Here is a 22,962-nt window from a genome sequence, read left to right as displayed (position 1 = left end):
ATGACATCGCGGACACAAGTGGCTGAAATGAGTTTCCTCTGCAGGCTGGCCGGGCTGAGAAGAATTAATTCACAACCAATTTTGAACTTTTTCTTTAAACTGAAAACATGGTTAACCTGAAAACCGCATCAAACTGCTTACCTCCCTTGACTCCAACAGAAAACCTCCTCCTCCTTGAAGAATTTTAAAGTTACAAGGAAACTTTTATGGGAAAATTCAGCAAAGGATGTAACAATATAAAGAATCAAAAAACTTTAAAAAAAAACAACCTTCCCTTATCATTTTTCGCTCGACAACCAGCCCCTGAACACCTCCAGCATGTGGAACAGATCACTGGCATGAAACTGACTCCAGATTTTCAGTCAGAACAATCAGCATCACGTCGGCCTCAGAAAACTACCGTCCATTGATTCTCTTCTTCTGTGCTCAGACGTATACAGGCTCCATCTTGGTGGCCGTCAACCCGTACCAGCTGCTGCCCATCTACACGGCCGACCAGATCCGCCTCTACACCAACAAGAAGATCGGTGAAATGCCGCCTCACATCTTTGCCATCGCGGACAACTGTTACTTCAACATGCAGAGGAACAACCGCGACCAGTGTTGCATCATCAGGTAGGAAGGAGTCCAGGGACCAGCCAGTACGTCGGCCCTAAGATGATCCCGACAAAAGTACGGGTACAAATTGAGAATGAGCTCCTGTAAAATCTTTGCTCTCTCCTCTCCCTGCTTCATCACAAACTGTGTGACTTCACAGTGGGGAGTCTGGAGCAGGAAAAACCGAAAGCACCAAACTGATCCTTCAGTTCCTGGCGGCCATCAGCGGCCAACACTCGTGGATCGAACAGCAGGTCCTGGAGGCCAATCCCATACTGGAAGGTAGGAACACATAGAGTACATAGGCTTCAGTATATACACAAATAGGAATTTTTATTTCCATAATTATGCTGAAAAAAGACTTTACTTCTACATTTCTTGTCAAATATTTGGCTTTTTGTAATTAAAGTCACATTATTTACAAAAATTTCGATTGAGAAACGTAAATCCTTTGTTAGCAAGTGAGTCAGAAAACGGCTTAATCTGGTTTAATTCTGAATGAAACGTCGTCGACACTCCCTCGTGCATGCAGTTTATTTTCAGCAGGTGATAGCAGCATGCCATCTGTCATTAATTAATTAAGTACCATTTCAAATATCACATAAGTAACTTAACATACATTCATACATCTATTATCAATACTGATAATGAAGCATAATGAACACATTTACACACACAAATCAGAAAGGATGGACAGCAGCTACACAAGAAGTCATCAATAAACTCCCGAGCAGGGTATTAAACCTCGACTGTGATGTGTTTTGTTTCAGTATTTTACTGTATTTAACATAAAGCCGGGTTCACGTGCACTTCATTCGTACGACGTCATTTTCTCCATCGTTTGTTTGTTTGTTTGTTTGTTTGTTTGTTTGTTTATCTCTCCTTCAGCCTTCGGCAACGCGAAAACAATCCGCAACGACAACTCGTCTCGTTTCGGGAAATACATCGACATCCACTTCAACAAGAGAGGAGCCATAGAGGGAGCCAAGATCGAGCAATACCTGCTGGAGAAGTCTCGGGTCTGTCGACAGGTAGAGCACACACTGATCACACCTGTCCACCTGTCAGAGCTCACGCTGACTCAGCTCTTCCCGCTTCTCTCCTCCTCTTCTCCATTTCTACCGACCTCTTCTTCCCACCCGTCCCTTCCTCCGGCACCTTTTTTAAATTCCTTTCCATCCTTTGAAGTCAAACTATTTTTTAACCTCTAGTCAGTGCTCGAAGTGGGAAAAATAAGTGACAGTTCTCCCTGTATTTATTTATTTTTACGTTTATTTATTATTTATTTATAGGGGTGTGTATTAGAAAATGAATAAGGATTACGTGTGAAAAGAGGGCTTTTATTTTGAAAATAATTAGGGAAAAGCGTTATTAGCTGCTCTGACTTGTGAATTAACCCCCCGAGGATCAATCGTTTCTTACCTTAATGTTTTATATGATGTAATGATGCCACATTTATTTCTTCCTCTTCTCTGTTCAGGCCCACGACGAGAGAAACTACCACATCTTCTACTGCATGCTGAAGGGCATGACTCCGGATGAGAAGCAGAAACTGGGACTGAGCAAAGCCACCAACTTCACCTACCTGACCATGGTGAGGCCTGCTTCGCCCTCACGTATCAGACCGATCAGTCACGTCATGATCGATCAACAGGCTGATAACGATGCAGCAGCTTTGACTTCGAGCCTGTTTTCTGTCCAATCATTCAAAGACTCCCTGTCAGTCTTTCTAACAGCGTTCATTCGTTCTCTCCGTCGCTCCTCAACAGCTGCTGCAGAACCTCCTGCATCCACAAATTGTTCTATCGTGTCCCTTCATTCACATGTTGTGACTCTCAGGCTGTGCCGGGGTTTTGTGATCTCAGGAAGAAGATGCTTGATCAGATTGTTCCAGAGCATCACATGAGTACCACCAAACACAAGCTGTCTTTCTGTGAGAAGAGGTTCAGGGTCCTGACTGAGTTAGTTGTTGGACAGTCTCCTCTTCAGGACTTCCTTCCAGTCAGTCAACATGTAAATGTTTTACTGGAAACTTCACGTCAGAGGGTCGTATGACAACAACTCTTTTTGACGATATTTCCAGAGTCACTAAAAAACGTTTCTCAGTCGGTATCCGTTGTAACGCTGCAGGACAGGTGTGATGTGGTGTTGTCTCTTAGAGTTTGTCAGACATGTGACGACGGCAGCTTACCTTTTAGCTGAGTCCTGAATACAGGCAATTATTAATAATCCAGACATGATGAGTTAAAAGCGTGGATCACTGAAATATAAAAGGACATAATTCTCCTGTGTTTTTTTTTAATTCTTTGAACTGTTACTATATTTCCCATCTGTCAGGGTAACTGCACGGTGTGTGACGGCCGAGACGACTTGAAGGAGTACTCCAACATCCGCTCTGCAATGAAGGTACGGACGAGTGTGTCTCACTTTACAACTCATCAAGTAGTAAAAGTTTATCCTCTGTTATTCTCCATGTGGTCCTCTGTTCGGTTTGCTCAGGTGCTGATGTTCACTGACAAGGAGAACGGGGAGATTTCTAAACTTCTGGCTGCCATTTTACACATGGGGAATCTGAGATATGAAGGTGACAGCAAAAATATTCAGACGCTTTTAAATACATTTATTTATTTCATGATGTTCATCGACGCTCTGCTTCTTAGTTCAGAAATTAATTCCCTGCAGCCACGCTTGTCGAGTTAAGACTGATTTCATCAAAATGTTCCAACAAACTATCTTTTTTGGATTTTAGTTGTATTTTTATTTCTGTGTTTTAATTTTCTTCCTATTTGTGTCCAAAAAAATAAAAACACGCCGTTGACCTTTGACCTCGCAGCTCGCACCTACGACAACCTGGACGCCTGCGAGGTTGTCCGCAGCGCTCATCTCGCTACTGCTGCTACTCTGCTGGAGGTGACACACACACACACACACACACACACACACACACACACACACACACACACACACACACACACACACACACACACACACACACACACACACACACACACACACACACACACACACACACACACACACGTTAATCCGTTTCACTAAAGGCAGGTTCATTTTGCTGGTGAGGTATCACTCTGTTGTCTAAAACTGAACCTAAACTTCGGTACCTTCTTCACGCAGGAAGTGATGTTTTTTAAATCCTGCTCACCCTAAAAACACAATATTCTCACTTTTCTCTGAGAACTTCTTCGCTTTCTAAGTCTGGGGTGTGTGTGTGTGTGTGTGTGTGTGTGTGTGTGTGTGTGTGTGTGTGTGTGTGTGTGTGTGTGTGTGTGTGTGTGTGTGTGTTCAGGTGGATGGTAAGGATCTGATGAACTGTCTGACCAGCCGAACGCTGATCACCAGAGGGGAGACGGTCTCCACTCCACTCAGCATGGAGCAGGCCCTCGATGTTCGTGACGCGTTCGTGAAGGTAAAACACCCAATCGATGAAAACCTTCTTATTTATCTTAATTCATCAACTCATGAGTGAAAAGTCTGGAGCGTCGTCTGTCAGAGAAACTCACCACATGATGGCGTGAGGCCTGAAAGAGGAGAGATATATACATTATCGGAGAATACAAGGAGATCCGTGATATTCTCCATCGTAGTCACTCATATCAGACTTTTAAATGGATTTCCTTCCTCACAAAACATTTGCAAAGCAACATTAAACATATTATTTCCTGCTGTGTTTACATCCATGGCTGTGTTCCTAAGTACAGAAACATGCAGTACACTACAAGTACCAGGATGATGCACTCAAAACAGTCCAAAAAAGAAACATAGGACACTTTCCACCCTAAACGGTCGCCATCTTGGCTCCGTAGAGGAAGGGGCGGGGCCACAGACGTAAAGAATTTTCAAATTAAAAGCATCTGAGGAAGCTGCAGCTGTTCCTGAACACAAAGTGTTTCCCTTCCACTGCTGCTGCTGGACAGAGGAATACGTGTGTTTATTGAGTGTTGAGCAGAGGACACAAAAACACGTTGAATTCTGGTTAAAATAATTAAAGCTGCAGATATTTTGGAGGGTGATGTGTTCACATGATGAGGTCATTTCCTGTCAGTGCAGAACAGCAGTGTGCAGTTTGAAACAACACTACACAATAAAAGTCCTGACATGTAGGAGCACTAATTGTTAGTGTACTGAGAGAAGGATGTCATACAAAAAAAAAAAAAACACTATACAAGTCTTCTTCACTCCTCTGTGTGTGTGTGTGTGTGTGTGTGTGTGTGTGTGTGTGTGTGTGTGTGTGTGTGTGTGTGTGTGTGTGTGTGTGTGTGTGTGTGTGTGTGTGTGTGTGTGTAGGGAATCTACGGGCGTTTGTTTGTGTGGATCGTGGAGAAGATCAATGCAGCGATTTACAAGCCTCCGTCGTCGCAGCCCAAAGCTCTCAGACGCTCCATCGGACTGCTGGACATCTTCGGCTTCGAGAACTTCACCGTCAACAGGTACACACACACACACACACACACACACACACACACACACACACACACACACACACACACACGCTTACTCCTTGTTCCTTCATGAAAGTGGATACACGTTTCCCGGCGAAAAATTTAATATTCTAGTGGAGTTGCGAGTGGGCGTGGCCAAATGGCTCGAGAGTCATATTAAAGTATGTTTTTTTTCAGCAAAAAAAAATTAAAAATACTTAAGACTTTAGTATGTCGTATAAAATATGAAGAATAAGTCATACCATAGTATGTCGTCCAAACCGTCATACTATTGTGTGACTTTTTCATCGACCCAAAAATAACCAAAAAGTCATACTGCATAGGTACATACGTCATGACGGGGTTTTTTTTTCGGCCCAAATTTTTTTTAATACTTAATACTTTAGTATGTTGTCTAAAATATGAAGGAAAAAGTCAAGCCGTAGTGTTTCGTCCACAACGTCATAATATAGTATCACTTTTTCTTCGTCCCAAAAAATCACAAAAAAGTTATACTAAAAAGTTATATTAAAAAAATTTAAAATACGTAAGACTTTAGTATGTCGTATAAAATATGAAGAATAAGTCATACCATAGTATGTCGTCCAAACCATCATACTATTGTATGACTTTTTTTTCATATTTTAAACGACATGCTATAGTATGACTTTTAATGATAATTTGGACGACATGCAATATTAGTGACTTTTACGTAATATTACATTACATTACTTTGGATTTGTTTTTATCCAAAGCGACTTACAATAAGTGCATTTGAACCATGAGGGTACAAAACCCAGAACAACAGGAATCAAGAAAATACAATTTCTTCAAGAAAGCCAAACTACAAAGTGCTATCATTAAGCGACATTTTAAGTGCTACTAAAGTGCTACCTATTCAAGGTAAAGTCGGAAGAGGTGTGTTTTTAGTTTGCGGCGGAAGATGTTCAGAGTTTCCGCTGTCCTGATGTCGGTGAGGAGCTCATTCCACCATTTAGGAGCCAGTTACTTTAAGTAAGTACTTTAAGTAGTAATAGATGTTTTCTCAGCAAACAGATAAAACCAGATAGAAAACAGTTTGTCCTCCATTTTCCAAAGGATTAGTGTGTCACAGAAATATATTTACACAACTGCAACATTAATGAAACAATAAAAGGGGCAAATCAGGTACAAACGTTGTTTTTCCAAATTAAGAGCACAGGACGTAAAGGAACACAGGAAGTCAGTTAAAATCCTTCCTGTAATGCTGCAGGTAGATTTTCAGGTGGATTATGGGTTAAATGATGACAGTCAGCACCAGAGGTCACAGTTCAAACTAAGGTGTATAAAACCAGGAGTGTGATGAGCTCTCAGTGTAGAAATATAAAACGTGATATTCAGCTTCAAAACACACCTGCACAGGTAACACAAAGAAACGTCCGAGGTCGTTTTTTTTTTTTTTTTTTTTAAAGGCAGGAACTTTTGAGCGCCGTTGTCACGGCACTTTTCGTTACTTTTCGTTACTCGTTACCTTTCGTTACTTTCCGTTACTCGTTACTCTTCGTTGCTTTGCGTTACTCTGCGTTACTCACGAAACGTGTCACATACTTCCGGCGTAGTGAGACAATACATCTGATATGTGTTTTTGCGAGTGGGCTCGGAGACAGGAAACGAGACAAAAATAGCAACTTTAAGCGGCGGCCCGTACATCACTGCTTGCAGTTTTAATTATGCAAATGTCTCTGTCCTCCGTCCTGCAGCTTCGAGCAGCTCTGCATCAACTTCGCCAACGAGAACCTGCAGCAGTTCTTCGTGCGTCACGTGTTCAAGCTGGAACAGGAGGAGTACAACCTGGAGCACATCAACTGGCAGCACATCGAGTTCACCGACAACCAGGACGCCCTGGACATGATCGCCATCAAACCCATGAACATCATCTCGCTCATCGACGAGGAGAGCAAGTTCCCCAAGGTACTCTGACTCCAGACCGCCTCCGCTGTGGACGCGCTCAAAGATACTGAAGTTAAAAAAAAAAAAAAAAAAAAAAAACCTAAAAAAAAAACGTGTATTTGGTTTCAACACAAAATTGTTTATCTGTTCGATCGTTTAAAAAAACACTGACGATGACAGACTGGGACGTTTTTCTTAGTTTTATATAAGTTGTCTTCTTTTGTTTCTAAAGCTTAAAACGAACAGGATGGTTTATTTGCTTAGAATTATTTCAAATTGATGTTGTCACCGTTGTTCTGGTTTCTTTTTTTTTTCTGAAATAGTGGTGTTTTATAAGGCTGCGTGGGCTGGAAATATTCTTTTGTGCATGACACAATAATAAAATCAATCATACATTCGACAGCTGGAAAGAAACACGACTGCAGATGAATGACAGTTTAACTCTTTAACTGCTGGAGGTCTCGATAAACAACAAGTTCAAGATATAAGGTGAAAAGTTGAAGGTCTGTCAGTGTTGTGTTCATGTTTAATATGTGAACTACTGTTTTCCCGGTGTGTGTGTGTGTGTGTGTGTGTGTGTGTGTGTGTGTGTGTGTGTGTGTGTGTGTGTGTGTGTGTGTGTGTGTGTGTGTGCGCGCGCGCGTCTCCTGTAGGGCACCGACACCACGATGCTCAACAAGCTGAACTTCCAGCACAAACTCAACACATACTACATCCCTCCAAAGAACAACTACGAAACTCAGTTCGGCATCCAACACTTCGCCGGAGGGGTTTACTACGAGACGAGAGGTCAGAGTCACGTCACACACTGAAGCGTGCAAATGAAGTTTACTACCTGCTGAAGACAATATATTCAAACCTAAATTTGACAAAGTAACAAGTAACTACAACTAACAAATGAATACACAGTGAAAGTACAACATTTATGACAAAAATACTCAACTAAATACAAGTAGCCTACTTTAAAGCTGTACTCTACTTGAGTAAATTTACTTGGTTACTTATAACAGTGTGTGTGTGTGTGTGTGTGTGTGTGTGTGTGTGTGTGTGTGTGTGTGTGTGTGTGTGTGTGTGTGTGTGTGTGTGTGTGTGTGTGTGTGTCCGTCCTGTAGGTTTCCTGGAGAAGAACAGGGACACTTTATACGGCGACATCATCCAGCTGGTTCACTCCTCCAAAAACAAATTCATCAAACAAATCTTCCAGGCTGATGTTGCTATGGTAACGGACACATGCAGACCATAGACTGTATGCAGACAGACAGACAGACAGACAGACACACACACACACACACACACACACACACACACACACACACACACACACACACACACACACACACACACACACACACACACACACACACACACACACACACACACACACACTCACAGTATATGTACCATGCCCCCTAGTAGTGGTCAAACATGGACGTCTGAAAGAGAACTAAATCTGTCTTTCAAAACAGACACATCACATGAACAAATCTTGATGTGGTTTGACAAAACAAATTTGACATCATATGTATATGTAATATATATGTGGTTTTTTTTAAAAATTTTATTTTTTTTAAGTATGTCATTTATTCAACATTTATACGCTTTCTTCATTTATTATCATGTTTTTAAAAGGTAAAAATCCTATACTAAATAAAACTCTAGTGGTCATTTGAAGAAACTACATCGCAGTGACACATCAAGTTTTACACAGAAAGGCAAATTGATAATAGTGATTGTAACTGATCAGATCAGTTTGTTTGTTTTTACAAATTAATATAGTGTTTTTATAATTTTGTATGCGTTTTACCTCACATGGAGCTGACAATTAACTTAATACGGCACATACGGGTTTGATCGTACTTTTAATTTGAAAGCATCCACCGGAAGTGTCTTCGTTGTGATTATGTCTAACTTGATGAATCGCTGTAGTTTCTGCAGTCGCCACTGGAGGGCAGCAAATACATAAGATCCAGTATCACATCCGCAAACTTTTTATAAATGTATCTTTTTATTTTTACTAGCGTTTTTTTTAAAATAATTACACTGATAACAACTCGTGCACTGTGATATCAGGACAGATTATTATTACGCTGTTTAAAAGATCGTGTAAAGTAAAAATTCATTAATGTATTTATTATTTCGAATTTATTGGTGTTGCAATACCTAACTGTGACCACTGGAGGGCAGTAAAGATATGCGTTTAGCGCATTGACCGTATATAATAGTGTAAAGCTCAAAGTTATTTCATTAACACTGTTCCGGTAAAAAAAAAAAAAAAAAAAAAACTTCAAAGTAAAACAACCAACAAAGCCACCGATAAGGTTCATTTCAGGAGTTTGTACCGTAAAAATATATCGGTTAACCGTCAGTTTGCATCAGTCAGCCGAAGCCTCACCTTGAGGTTCAGTTCTTGTGATGTGGTGGTTGGACAAATGTCTGGTTTTCTAACTCTGCTTTTCTAATGGGCCGGTCCCCGTCTAATTCCTGGTCAGATAAATACTTTTTCAGAAACGTAACTGCATGTTAGTAAAGTAATTAAAGTTTTATTATGTGTTATAAATCCTAAACCTTCTTTGCATTACTGTGATGCGGACTGTTACTTTAATATAAAATGGATATCTCCAGAATCGGTATCGAGCCCATTTATTTTTGATGGATTAATCAATTATTTTGACCATAAAACGCCTGCAAACTGTGACAGATCTTTTAAATGCACAGCTCAAGAAATTCCTTTAAATCTCCAATATTCAAGTTGCACTCTCAAGTCCAAAAATATATTTAGTTTATCATGACTTAAAGAAAAAACGTTTGTCTTCATTGCTCTAAAAACGTACTTTACTAATCGATCAATTAATATTTGATTTTTTATTTTTTTTTATTTTTTTTTTTTATTTCCAGCTGTTTCACGTAGCTGCTCTGATTGTTGACAAGTTTTAAGCTGACAAACACTTTTATATTTAGAGACAGAATAGGAGGCTAAAGGTCAGAGCTCAGGAAGAACAAACCCCTGACACTTTCATTGTGTGTGTGTGTGTGTGTGTGTGTGTGTGTGTGTGTGTGTGTGTGTGTGTGTGTGTGTGTGTGTGTGTGTGTGTGTGTGTGTGTGTGTGTGTGTGTGTGTGTGTGTGTGTGTGTGTTCAGGGGGCAGAGACCAGGAAGCGTTCGCCCACTCTGAGCAGTCAGTTTAAGAGGTCTCTGGAGCTGCTGATGAGGACTCTGAGCGTCTGTCAGCCGTTCTTTGTCCGCTGCATCAAACCCAACGAGTACAAGAAGCCGATGGTGAGTCTCCAAACTCTTGTCTGCTGCTACACATCTAGTCGAAGCGGTGCCATAGAGGGTGAAAACAAAACAGTTCTCCTCTTGAGTTTACTTCATAACTCCGTTCAAGTGAATTATGAGTCACGTGAACACATCTGAAAACGATCTAATTTTGAAGTAACTGAACGTCAACTCTGCCATAGAAAAGGATCTTATTAGTTAGGAAGGAGTCAGATGTCTCGGATATTTTTTCATATGTGAAGACAACCAGCTGCAAAGTCAGGACAACACAAATGCAATCAATAAGAAGTCATTAGTTGTCCCCAGCTTGCAGATACATTCACAGTATTTAAGTGTTGAAATAATATTCATGTTTTCTTTTTCATTCTCATGGTAAAGATGTTTTTCATTTGTTTTCCACATCCTGTACATCTTTGTTATTTTGTCCAATCCTGCAGATAAATGACAAAATGCTGATCTGTTTTGAATCCACAAAAAGGGATATATTTGATCGAAAGTGCAATTATTTTTGTAACATGTCAAAGTTTAATTAACTTGTAACAGAAATCATTTCAGTGGTCATCAGTGATTATAACTTTGTTGATTAACCAATATGAGTTTGTAGAAAAATAATAAATCCACATGCAGTTTAACATGATGTTTACTGTAACAGTTATCCTCCATGAAAAATAAAAGTGCTATTAGAATAAATAAATTATGTTTTCAATGTATTTTTCAGACTTTTCTGTTTGATTAATCAGATAAATGAAGACAGATGGACCACAAACAGGTTTTATTTTCAGTAATACAGAATAAGAATACAAATTCTACATGTCTTCATCAAAACAAGTGAATTTGTTCCAAGAAACAATAAAAAATAAATTAAAATAAAAGCAGTAGACGTGATGAATCAGATAAATAAAGAGACCTTTAAACCTCTAAGACCTGATGACCTTTATCAGCTGCTTCTGTGTCATTTAAAATTAAAAAAAAAAAAAAACACGTTTCTGAATCTTAAAATCCGTCTTGAGATGATTTGAGGTTTTTATCCGGCGGTCGGTGACACTTTGACTCTCCGCCCTGGTGTTTGTCTGTGCAGCTGTTCGACCGCGAGCTGTGTGTGCGTCAGCTCAGGTACTCGGGTATGATGGAGACCATCCGGATCCGCCGCGCCGGTTACCCCATCCGCTACACCTTCGTGGAGTTTGTGGACCGCTACCGGGTGCTGATGCCGGGAGTCAAACCGGCGTACAAACAGGTAGGGTGTTTGTTTGGGAGCTGCTGAGGACTCCAGTTTTAACGTGTTTTACTGTCACATCTAAGTCACAGACGACGAAGACCTCACAGAGACAGAAACATGTTAACTGGCAGAGAAAATCATTCACGCGGCTTTCAAGAGCTTCTCAAACGTGAGATTCACCGTCGGCTTTAAGCAGGTTTTCATGTTTCATGAGAGAAAAGGCTTCAAGGACGACGACCGACTTCTCAGATTCACTTAAACTGTTGTCTAGACTCCCGCGTGTGTGCGTTGTGTGTGTGTGTGTGTGTGTGTGTGTGTGTGTGTGTGTGTGTGTGTGTGTGTGTGTGTGTGTGTGTGTGTTGTCTGCCGATGACAATACACGTGTTTGGTCACCGTGCAGTGTTTTCCCACAGCAGTCTGTTTTCATTGGACTCCTACATGTGGTTTCCCTCTGCTGCCCTGAAGGTCACTCTGTGTGTGTGTGTGTGTGTGTGTGTGTGTGTGTGTGTGTGTGTGTGTGTGTGTGTGTGTGTGTGTGTGTGTGTGTGTGTGTGTGTGTTTTTAATAGTGTGTGTTTAGTTTTTGGTCACAAATTTATTCACACAGAGACATTAGACTCACTTTATTGTTGGTTTAGGTATTGATAAGAAAACTATTGAATATCATTATTGTGTTGTCATGAACATTCAGCTCAACTCATTTCTGTGTGTAAGTTTGGACTCAGTCTGGTTTTCAATATGAGTGAGTAAGGTGACACAATGTCCCCCGTCTCTCATGTTGGTGTGTCCCTTTCTCATGTTGGTGTGTCCCTCTCTCATGTTGTTGTGTCCCTCTCTCAGGAGGACCTAAGGGGAACCTGTCAGAGGATCGCGGAGGCCGTCCTCGGCAGAGACGACGACTGGCAGATGGGAAAGACCAAGATCTTCCTCAAGGTACTCGTCCATTAAAGTGCTGCTGCGCTGCGGCGTGGACCCAGATGACGAGAGCGCAGCCTGGGGACAGTGCTTATAGTTTTAGTCATGTTTTTATGAACTTTTACTGTTTATTTATCTAAATTCAACCTCCATAAACTACCATTACCTTACTTGATATATTATATTTGTCACATTACAGTTTGGAGGGAAGCAACTGAAAGAAATTAAGTTTAAAAAGAAGACTTACTTTGCCGGTTTTGACCCATATTACACACCGAGGAGCAACAAGAAGTGTTTCTGATGCTCTTTAACTTCCAAATCTTTGAGGAAATACATCTCTGTTGTCGTGACGGCTTGTGTTCAATCATCACAGTGACTGGACAAACGACATCGTTCAGTTTCTGCTCTTTGTCTGTTAACATTCAGTCTGTAAATGTCAGCGGAAAACTGTGTGTTTTGGTTTCCTGCGTGTGTGCGTGAGAGTGATTTTTAAGTTCTATATGACCGTATACTACATGTGTAAATCTGTGTGTGTGTGTTTTGGTTTCCCGCCAAGTGAGGGCAGATGTCTCTGGTTATGGCATGTCCGTTTGCTGGTTGCCACGGTGACGCTGTCACTTTTTTCCTCAGAGATGAAATGAAAACATCAGGGGATGATAATTGGGGCTCAGCAGTTTGTTTTGTCGTGTGCAGTGTCTCCCGTCAAAGCATCGTGTTTCCACAGCTGCTGCTGTTGATCCTCTGATGAGACCAAACAGGAGGAGTTTTAGAGGCCTGGATTCTGTTCCTGTTTCTAAACTTTTACACCAAACTTTGTGTACTTGTTGTTGTTGTTGCCGCTCTGAAAATATCTTTATTTAGGCCTCGAGTTAGAATTTTGGCCGTCGCCATCTTGTTATTTTGGAGCCTGAAGTGACCATTTTTGGACGAGCTGGGGAGGACCGAGCGGGGGATCTGGGAACCAGGGAACACTAAGCCCCGCCCACCGTTAGCAGAAACCTGAGTGCACCACAGGCCTGTCAATCAGACAGACCGCAAACATACCGCTTTTTGAGGCCTAATATTTCATTATTGATGTGATTATTTTCAGATGGACCAACAGAAAACTAATAAGAAGGAGAGACTTTAGAGAACGACACCGTAATGACTTGTTGAAAAAATGTCTTGACTTTGTATTTGATGAGAGGAGTTGAATGAGAGTCTATGGAGCCGGAGCCTTTTTGGAGCTGACCTCTAGTGACCCTCAGTGGTATTACAGTTTAAGGCACTCCTGCATTGGTAAATTTTTCAGACCTGGAAGCTACGAACACTTTTACATCCAGTCTGTGGGCTGCACCCGTATATCATTCTGTTTATAGCGGAAAAAAGCACTCTGGTTTGTTTGTATTTCTTTAATCCAATCACAATAATCTTGGGGGGACCTCAGCCCAGGATGCAGAAACTGAGATGTCACAGTGGTGAATATACAGACGGAGAGCTGTGACTCTCACACGGTTTTAAATTGAGAAGATCTTTTGGCTGTTGTGTATTTAAGGCTGATATGTATCAAGCCTCGCCGGTCGGCTGGACAGGAAGCGCAGCAGGAAGGAGAAAGGCAGGAGGTGAAGACAGAGGAGCACCCACACTTCCCTGACAGGATGTGGTCGGATCAGCCGGAGGGCGGATGGACTGATCACAGGAGGAAGAGACGGAATTAAGTTTAAAACTTGTCCTGACTTCAGAAAGATAAACTATCAGGTTCCCTTAAATATTTTGGGAAGGCAGATATTTATATTTTGATCTTTGTTAGCTGGAAGTATCTTTACTGAATAATCCCCTGACTTCTCCTGTAGCACCACCAGCAGTTTGACTTTTGTAGTTTTGAGTAAAATATCTTGAACATTATTGGATGCACTATTATGAAATCTGGTTGAAATAAATTTGGTGATCCTTTAAATATTTTTCTTTATATGTGGCACAATCATCTCGCAAACATTTTTCTATTTTTTTTCTGCACCTGATTTTCCTGCTTCCTTATTATTGACTGAACGTTTGAACAGAGACGACCTGCAGATACTCAGACAATAAAAAAGTGACAGAGTTTGACAGCTGCTTTTTATGATATCAAACACAAATCTGTTGCTACAAACCACAGGAGAGTTTTCTGACCTGCTGCCTCTGTCGTTAAACTCTCGTTAGCTGTAATGCAGCTGAAGCACTTTGATTTGAAGAAACCAACACTGAACGGTTCATCAGTGACGGTGAGATGTAAACCACACTCTCCAAAAAAAATAATTCCTGTGACGTACAGAAAGAACATCACATGACCTGCTGCACTAAGATTGAGGGTCATCTTCTGACCTTGAGATTAACTTTGAGCATCTGTGTGGTGTTTTGGTGCAGAGTTCAAATGAAGCAGCACAAATCCAGTTGTTTGTATTTAGTTGGTAAATTTGTCTTTGTACTGAATATAAGCGGCCCAAAACCACATCTGTTTATGATGCAGCATTCATTTGTGGCAGCTTTGGTGTTTTTATTGACAGAAAACTAAATTATTGAAGCAAATTGAGAGCAATGACAAAAACAAAAGCTGAAAATGTAAATTAATCATTTAAAATCAGTTATTCTCCAGGTATTAAATGTGTTTTTATCAGCGTAAATATGAACATTTACTGTGATTATAGGAGGATTCAAATGAACTGCAATGATCCATAAATTGATATTATAAGGGATTTGTACCGTACTGTTTGTCCACAGCTGCTTTATAGAGAATGAAAAGCTTCTTCTTCTGTTCATTAAATGTCTGTAGCCTCCTGAAATTTTTCAATTTTAACAAATGAAATGAGCCACTGCTGTTAAGAAATAACACCAGTTTATACTACAAACACAAAACTGGCTTCTTGTGACTTCGTATTGTGTTGTTCATGTGGGAGATGTTGGATCTCAGCGGTCGTAAAATCCTCTCTGAGAACGTTTTGATGTGACCATGTTAGCGTGCAGATGTTAGCATGTAGCTCAAACCACAGCTGTGTGTCTCCGAGCTGCTGCTCGGCAGGAAACCTCTCACTATTGACAAAGTGAGCTGTGTTTGTTGTTCACTAGTTTTGTCTCCGGATGTGCAGGATCACCACGACATGCTGCTGGAGATCGAGAGAGACAAGGCCATCACCGACAAGGTCATCCTCATCCAGAAGGTGGTTCGAGGTTTCAAGGACAGGTAGACCTTAGAAAAAAAAAACATGTCTCCGTCTCTGTGACTCAATATGTCCGTGTGTCACTCTCTAAAACTATCGATCATATTCTGATAAATCCTGGAGAACAACAGACTCTTGGAAAAGTGAAATGATCTTACACGCAAATAATCTCTGATTTTTCATGTCCTTTGATCAGATCTAACTTCCTGAAGATGAGGAAGTCGGCTGTGTACATCCAGAAGACGTGGAGAGGGTATCAGTGCAGGAAGGACTACGGCGCTGTGAGCATCATCTCTGTGTTTTACAGACGGAAAAACAGAAAGTTAGAGAAAGGTGTAAATAAAAGCACAAACTCTGAGCTTCTGACAGTAAATCTTCCTCCTCGTCTGTCCTTCTCTGTCCTCGTCCGTGTCCCTTCAGATGCGAGCGGGTTTCTCTCGCCTCCAGGCTCTGGTTCGCTCCAGGAAGCTGTGTGCTTCGTACCACGTGGCCCGTCAGCGAATCACGGGCTTCCAGGGCCGCTGTCGGGGCTTCCTGGTGCGCCGGGCGTTCAGGCACCGGCTGTGGGGCGTCGTCACCATCCAGGCCTACACCAGAGGCATGATCGCCCGGCGGCTCTACAAGAGGCTGAAGGCGGAGGTAGACACACACACACACACACACACACACACACACACACACACACACACACACACACACACACACACACACACACACACACACACACACACACACACACACACACACACACACACACACACACACAATAGAGGATGTACTGTGATAATGTACAATCATGAACTCCATGTAAAGTTTCTGCTCCACATTTCATAGTGAAATTTAGTTTTTTTTCTTACACCCATATATTTATTATTTATGTACTTTGGAGATGAACATGTTCCATTCCTGTAAAATATACTGTGACAGATTCAACTGCCCTAGAGTTTCCAAAGTTGTTCAAATTAGCTCAGCTTTAGCTCAGCAGCTGTGACATTTTAAATGTGTCTTTTACGTATTTACACCTCAGAAATAAAATCCCATCATATAATATTTAAATACCAAAGAATACTTTAAATTATTGCAACATAATTATGAATTTGTTGAATTTTAGCATTTATTTACTTGCTTTCCTTACTTGTTCAGTCATTCTTTCTCAAATTAATACTTCATCTCAAAGTAATACAATTATTTTCATATATTCATTTTTCGAAATTGTTGAATTTTAAGTTTTATATGAGTAGGTTCAATCTCTAAAAGTATTATCTTTATTTTTCTGTTTGTGCTGTTAGTTTATTTCAGATTTTTAAACTGAGATGTTAACCAGACAAACTGTGGCTGTTTTCTGTTATTTTTTTTATATATATTTATGATATTTCTTTTTTTGTATCCTCTCTGTTTGTCTTCAGTACCGCAGGAGGTTGGAGGCAGAGAAGATGCGTCTGGCTGAAGAAGCCAAACTGAGGAACCAGATGTCTGCAAAGAGAGCGAAGGCTGAGGCCGAGCGGAAGCACCAGGTAGAAGAATTATGATGTTTTATGACATATTTAAAACCTCTGTTATTATACATAATATATCAATATTCTTTTGATCATTGTTTCAGCACTGGTGTGATGTTTTTGTTTCGTAGGAGCGTCTGGCCAAGCTGGCCAAAGAGGACGCCGAGCGGGAGAAGAAGGAGAAGGAGGAGGCTCGGAGGAAGAAGGAGATGGTTGAACAGATGGAGAAGGCCCGCCTGGAGCCCGTCAATGACTCCGACATGGTGGACAAGATGTTTGGCTTCCTGGGGACGACGAACTCGTTCCCGGGTAAGGAAGGACAAGCTCCCGCCGGCTTTGAGGTGAGCCAACAAACGGTTTCCTTAAGGTGCAAATTAAGAAACAATGAACCACTTTCCCTTGGATGTTAGAAACACAAAATACACAAGAGCTGTACAATCCGTAGAATTATGTCCCGGTGGGGTTGTGTGTGAATGATTGGGAAGAGAAAAAAGAAATGTCCTTTACCTGACAGCAGAGAATGAAGCTCTGTCCCCTCTGCAGGACCTGGAGCGAACCCACCAGGAGTTGGAGGTGGAGGATCTGGACGAGGCTCTTCCTCTTCCCGAAGACGACGAAGAGGAGGATTTATCGGAGTACAAGTTCGCCAAGTTCGCCGCCACCTACTTCCAGGGCACCACCACACACACCTACGTCCGCCGGCCTCTCAAACAGCCGCTGCTGTTCCACGACGACGAGGGGGACCAGCTGGTAGGTCACCTTTGACCTCTGACCTCTGACAGTCACACCAGTTTTATACGGCTGTGCGGGTTTTTGTTGTTCGTCAGAAAGATGCTGAGGTCTTGTTGTCAAGTCTGATTTAAATCCCAACCTCCAGTAGTAATGATGGAACAAACAACATGATGTATCTGCAGGGAACATTTCACCTGATAAACTCGCATCATTTAATGAATGGATGTTCCCTGTGCGGCTCAGGCTGCTCTGGCGGTGTGGATCACTGTGCTGAGGTTCATGGGAGATCTGCCGGAGCCCAAGTACCACACGGCCATCAGCGACGGCAGCGAGAAGATCCCCGTCATGACCAAAATCTACGAGACGCTGGGGAAGAAGACCTACAAGAGAGAGCTGCAGGCGCTGCAGGGGGAGGGGGAGGTGAGGAGGAGGAGGAGGAGTGAAGGCTGGGAGATTTATATCGTTTGAGTTTGTGAATAATGAACTTGAGCTGCTTTTAATGATCTGATTTATCAACTGTGATGACACATTTTTGTCCTTCTGAATAATAAGTGAATAATTTGCGAGACATGCTGACTTTTTACTTGATCTTTTTATTTTTATATTGATAAAATAAACAAACGGAAAAGATCATTTATAACCTTATCCTTTTAAGCCCGAGAGGCCCCCAATTTGGGGCCATGGAAAAGACTTAGCAAACCTATTATTAAGATATGGACATATATACTGATATTTACACATCTGAACAAATCTCACAAGTCTTCCCTTTATTATTACACCAACATTATTCAAATAGACCTTGTGGTTGCAGAGATTTACTCTTTTTATTATGGGTATGCAATTTTCGAGCAGAGGCCTAAAATATTGGTGTGTTTTTAAAAGGTTAAAGCAACCTCACAGATTACTTTGAATGAGAAGAAAATAAACAACACCAAGAAATACATACAGATATATTTTTTAACAAAAAAAACAGACTGTCATCCCATTTAAAAATCCTTAAAGACTTAATAACCTAATAAACATATTTAAACTTGCATATTAATGCGGGACCATGACCTCCCAGAAATCGCTGTAACGTCTTGACAGCTTAAGGTTACAAGTTCAACTCATAACAAACGTGTTGAGAGAAAATACATCTCTAATTAGTGAAATTAGGAGGAAACTGAGGCTAATTTACCGGCAATTTATAGAAACTTCTTAACTGCTTTGCATAAATTAACTGCGTGACTGTACATATTATGAGATGCTTGTTAAACTGTTTGAACTCGTGACTTGACAAACTCTGAACATACAACTCTGTTGTCAAGGTGATTATGGCACTTCATAAACCAGTCCAGCTGCCTCTGAATGAATTTCCGGCAAAAACAAATAAGTCTTAATTTAACATGGTTCTCACACCCTCCTCAAACTCTGCAGTCACTTGTCAGTTTTATTCTGCTTGTTTGAGTCATGATGACGTAGCATCTGTGTGTTTTCCATCTATTCTCTGTGTTCCTCCTTCAGACGCCTCCTTCTGACAGCCACAAGAAAAACAGCGTCCGACACAAACTGGTGTCCCTCACCCTGAAGAAGAAATCCAAGATCACCGAGGAGGTGAGAGACGGAGAGAGACAGAGAAGGGAGAGGTTATAACAGCTGACCTCGTTTCTCATTTTTCTTCTCTCCGTCGTTGCATACATTTAAAAGAAAGTTACAATACCTTGCGTTTCAGGTCACCAAGCGCCTTAACGATGGTGAGTACGGTCTCCACGGCAACAGCATGCTGGAGGATCGGCCGACATCCAACCTGGAGAAACTTCACTTCATCATCGGCAATGGGATCCTGAGACCAACACTGAGGTAAACAAACAAACAAACAAACAAACAAACAAACAAACAAACAAACAAACTCAGGGTAGTAATTTTTAGAGAAGAAACTGTACAGAAACGTATGAATGAATTGTGTGGTTAAATCATTCGTTTAATTTTGTTTCTTGTGTGTGTGTGTGTGTGTGTGTGTGTGTGTGTGTGTGTGTGTGTGTGTGTGTGTGTGTGTGTGTGTGTGTGTGTGTGTGTGTGTGTGTGTTAGGGATGAGATCTACTGTCAGATCTGTAAGCAGCTGAGTCAGAACCCGTCTAAGAGTTCTCACGCTCGCGGCTGGATCCTCATCTCTTTGTGTGTCGGCTGCTTCGCCCCGTCTGACAAGTTTGTGAAGGTCAGGACGTCTAAGATTGAGAAAAGTTTTTAGGATGACTGAGATCACAGGTGGTTCGATTATTTTCATCATAGCAGAATTAATTCTAGTGGATTTTCTGTTTTCCTATGAGAAAGTTTTGATATTTAAATTAGTAGTGATCTGTACACAGTCTGTATCAGTTATATTTTTCTCTATGAATTTTTTGTATGTTATTTGTATATTTGGACCTGACACCTGTTGTGTTTTTCTTTGTTCTTGTAGTACCTGAGGAACTTCATCAGCAGCGGGCCGCCGGGTTACGCTCCGTACTGTGAAGAGAGGTTGAGACGAACGTTCGTTAACGGGACCAGAACGCAACCTCCATCCTGGCTGGAGCTGCAGGTACACACACACACACACACACACACACACACACACACACACACACACACACACACACACACACACACCCTGATCTGATGCAGCTGTCAAAATGCTGCACTGTCTTGTAAAAACTGAGTTAATGAGCACTGTGGCGACAGTCTGAGAGGAAAGCTCATTAAATGTAATAATAGAGCAATATTTAAAACACATTTCATATAAAAAGCTGCAGTAAAATGCTGAAAAAGACAGATGCATGAGAAACAACATCCAAAAACATGTAGAAAGGATTTTTCTTTTGAGAAAAAAAAAAAGGGATTTAAACCTGCAGCTGGGAACTTCTGTCTCCCCCTTCTGCCCGTGAGGGGAATTACAGAAACAATGTCGACGTGCTGACATCACTGGCTCTGCTCTAGCTCACTACATCCCTGCAGCTGCAGCTGCCCGTCATGAAGTTTCACTGTCAGAATTTTATCCATTTGGTCCCATTACAAAGTTTAGAAGAGTCGCACGATGGAATTACTTTATTTGGGTTTGAATGCAACACATGTTCATTTTAAATGTACAAGTCCTGCACACAGTTTAAAATGATCACAGATCTCCAGGTAGACTGTTCGGAGGCGTGTTATGAACCTAATATAGCATCACAGCCACGGACAGAGGAACTGTTAATGTGACAGAGTGAGCAGAACAAAGTCCGAAACATTTACTGATGTAGTCCACAGCGAGGCTCATTTAAACAGTTGTTTCGGCAGCTTAGAGATTTTTTTTAGTTGGACATGAAGTTGACAAAAGTTGTGAAATCTAAATTCAGGCCACCAAGTCGAAGAAGCCCGTCATGCTGCCGGTGACGTTCATGGACGGAACCACCAAAACCCTTCTGACGGACTCGGCCACTACGGCCAAGGAGCTCTGCAACGCCCTGTCTGACAAGATCAACCTGCGAGACCGCTTCGGCTTCTCCCTGTACATCGCACTGTTCGACAAGGTGGGCGTGCACACACACGCACGCGCACACGCACGCGCACACACACACACACACACACACACACACACACACACACACACACACACACACACACACACACACACACACACACACACACACACACACACACACACACAGTGTACCACACACACCTGAGGACCATCGTCATCATCACTGCCCGAACCTAGAAAGTGGTCCTCCTCCTGCAGGTGTCGTCTTTAGGCAGCGGGAACGACCACGTGATGGACGCCGTGTCGCAGTGTGAGCAGTACGCCAAGGAGCAGGGAGCCCAGGAGAGGAACGCTCCCTGGAGGCTGTTCTTCAGGAAGGAGATCTTCACGCCGTGGCACAGCCCCACCGACGACCAGGTCGCCACCAACCTCATCTACCAGCAAACCGTCCGGGGCGTCAAGTTCGGAGAGTACCGCTGCGACAGGGTGACAGAGCTTTTCTTTGTTTTGTTACTCATTTTTTTACTCAGTAGATTGACGTTTTGGGAAATACATAATTTTTTTCTAAATGTTAGATGAGATGATACACTTTCATGAATCATTGTGTATTTCCTAAAAAAAAAAAAAAAAAAAAAAAAAATCGAAAGTAGAAACCATGAGAGCTCTTTTTGTCAGTATACAAAGGAGACGCTCTATTTGGAATAAATATAATATAATAAATATAATTATAATATCTAATACATTATTTACAACATAACAAACACCATGCACAAGGTACAATACTCACTATGATTAATGCTCACTTCGTATTTGAGTACAATCCACAGTGAGCGATGACAAGTTGGAGACATGAAATATGTCAGATGTGAGTTTTTATAATGACTCAAGTCCAAAGAAACTTACTCGTGTCTTCGTGTCTCCAGGACGACCTGGCCGAGCTGGCCTCTCAGCAGTACTACGTGGACTACGGCTCAGAGATCCTCCTGGAGCGCCTGCTGAGCCTCATCCCGTCCTACATCCCCGACAGAGAGATCAGCAGCTCCAGGACGGTGGAGAAGTGGGCTCATTTGATCATGGCGGCACATAAAAAGGTGCTGGTCGCTCCGTCAGCGTCCTCTCAGTGGCGAAGCTGCAGCTTGTAGGGATGGAAGGGCAAGAATAGCTGAATTAATATTACATAGGTTGCCATGAAATCCTGTGGAGATCATCATCATCATCATTATCAGGTTATTAAAATGTTATTTAAAATGTGCATTACTTTTATTTATAATGTGACAGCCAGCCTCAGCTCTACTTTGTTCTTAGCTTCAAATCCAAGCAGGTAAACCCGCTAAACTAAGATGTTGAGCATGGTAAACATTAGAAAAGAAATTACTAATCCAAAGACTATGTTAGCATTCGTATTCGAGGGCTGCCTCAGAGACACCTCATATTTATTTCTCGGCCTTCCCACACATAATAAACCGTGTGCGTCGGTCTGCTCAGGGCATCTACACCCAGAAGAGGTTCGACTCTCAGAAGGTGAAGGAGGAAGTCGTGGATTTCGCTCGCCACAAGTGGCCTCTGCTCTTCTCTCGTTTCTATGAAGCCTTCAAGTTCTCAGGTGAGAATCCTTTCCACGTGATCAGAGACGCTGATGCATTTAAATATCCTGCTGAACGAGTTTTCTGAATTGAACTGTTGTCTACATTACGTATGTATAAATACAACG

General features: G+C 41.7%; 1 protein-coding gene across 1 annotated transcript in view; it reads left to right on the top strand.

Moving 5' to 3' along the window:
• Positions 1–22,962, top strand: part of myo7aa (myosin VIIAa) — a 53,687-nt gene that overhangs the window by 17,860 nt on the left and 12,865 nt on the right. The window contains exons 6-35 of the mRNA XM_069712939.1: positions 431–615; positions 758–879; positions 1,486–1,628; positions 2,078–2,191; positions 2,935–3,003; positions 3,097–3,181; positions 3,431–3,507; positions 3,905–4,024; positions 4,903–5,045; positions 6,776–6,986; positions 7,619–7,754; positions 8,078–8,184; positions 10,104–10,241; positions 11,320–11,478; positions 12,300–12,392; positions 15,476–15,570; positions 15,744–15,828; positions 15,968–16,186; positions 16,954–17,061; positions 17,175–17,384; positions 17,587–17,793; positions 18,019–18,195; positions 19,279–19,368; positions 19,487–19,614; positions 19,844–19,970; positions 20,214–20,333; positions 21,127–21,300; positions 21,510–21,737; positions 22,175–22,342; positions 22,737–22,854. Coding sequence (XP_069569040.1) covers positions 431–615; positions 758–879; positions 1,486–1,628; positions 2,078–2,191; positions 2,935–3,003; positions 3,097–3,181; positions 3,431–3,507; positions 3,905–4,024; positions 4,903–5,045; positions 6,776–6,986; positions 7,619–7,754; positions 8,078–8,184; positions 10,104–10,241; positions 11,320–11,478; positions 12,300–12,392; positions 15,476–15,570; positions 15,744–15,828; positions 15,968–16,186; positions 16,954–17,061; positions 17,175–17,384; positions 17,587–17,793; positions 18,019–18,195; positions 19,279–19,368; positions 19,487–19,614; positions 19,844–19,970; positions 20,214–20,333; positions 21,127–21,300; positions 21,510–21,737; positions 22,175–22,342; positions 22,737–22,854 — 4,156 coding nt within the window. The remainder of the gene's footprint in view (positions 1–430; positions 616–757; positions 880–1,485; positions 1,629–2,077; positions 2,192–2,934; positions 3,004–3,096; positions 3,182–3,430; positions 3,508–3,904; positions 4,025–4,902; positions 5,046–6,775; positions 6,987–7,618; positions 7,755–8,077; positions 8,185–10,103; positions 10,242–11,319; positions 11,479–12,299; positions 12,393–15,475; positions 15,571–15,743; positions 15,829–15,967; positions 16,187–16,953; positions 17,062–17,174; positions 17,385–17,586; positions 17,794–18,018; positions 18,196–19,278; positions 19,369–19,486; positions 19,615–19,843; positions 19,971–20,213; positions 20,334–21,126; positions 21,301–21,509; positions 21,738–22,174; positions 22,343–22,736; positions 22,855–22,962) is intronic.

Source organism: Brachyistius frenatus, unplaced genomic scaffold, assembly GCF_029030835.1.
Source record: "Brachyistius frenatus isolate BFR_SWC_R1_liver_20210118 unplaced genomic scaffold, ASM2903083v1 Contig_114, whole genome shotgun sequence".
Classification (NCBI taxonomy): domain Eukaryota; kingdom Metazoa; phylum Chordata; class Actinopteri; family Embiotocidae; genus Brachyistius; species Brachyistius frenatus.
Note: the sequence above shows the minus strand (reverse complement) of the source record. Positions and strands in the feature narration are given on the sequence as shown.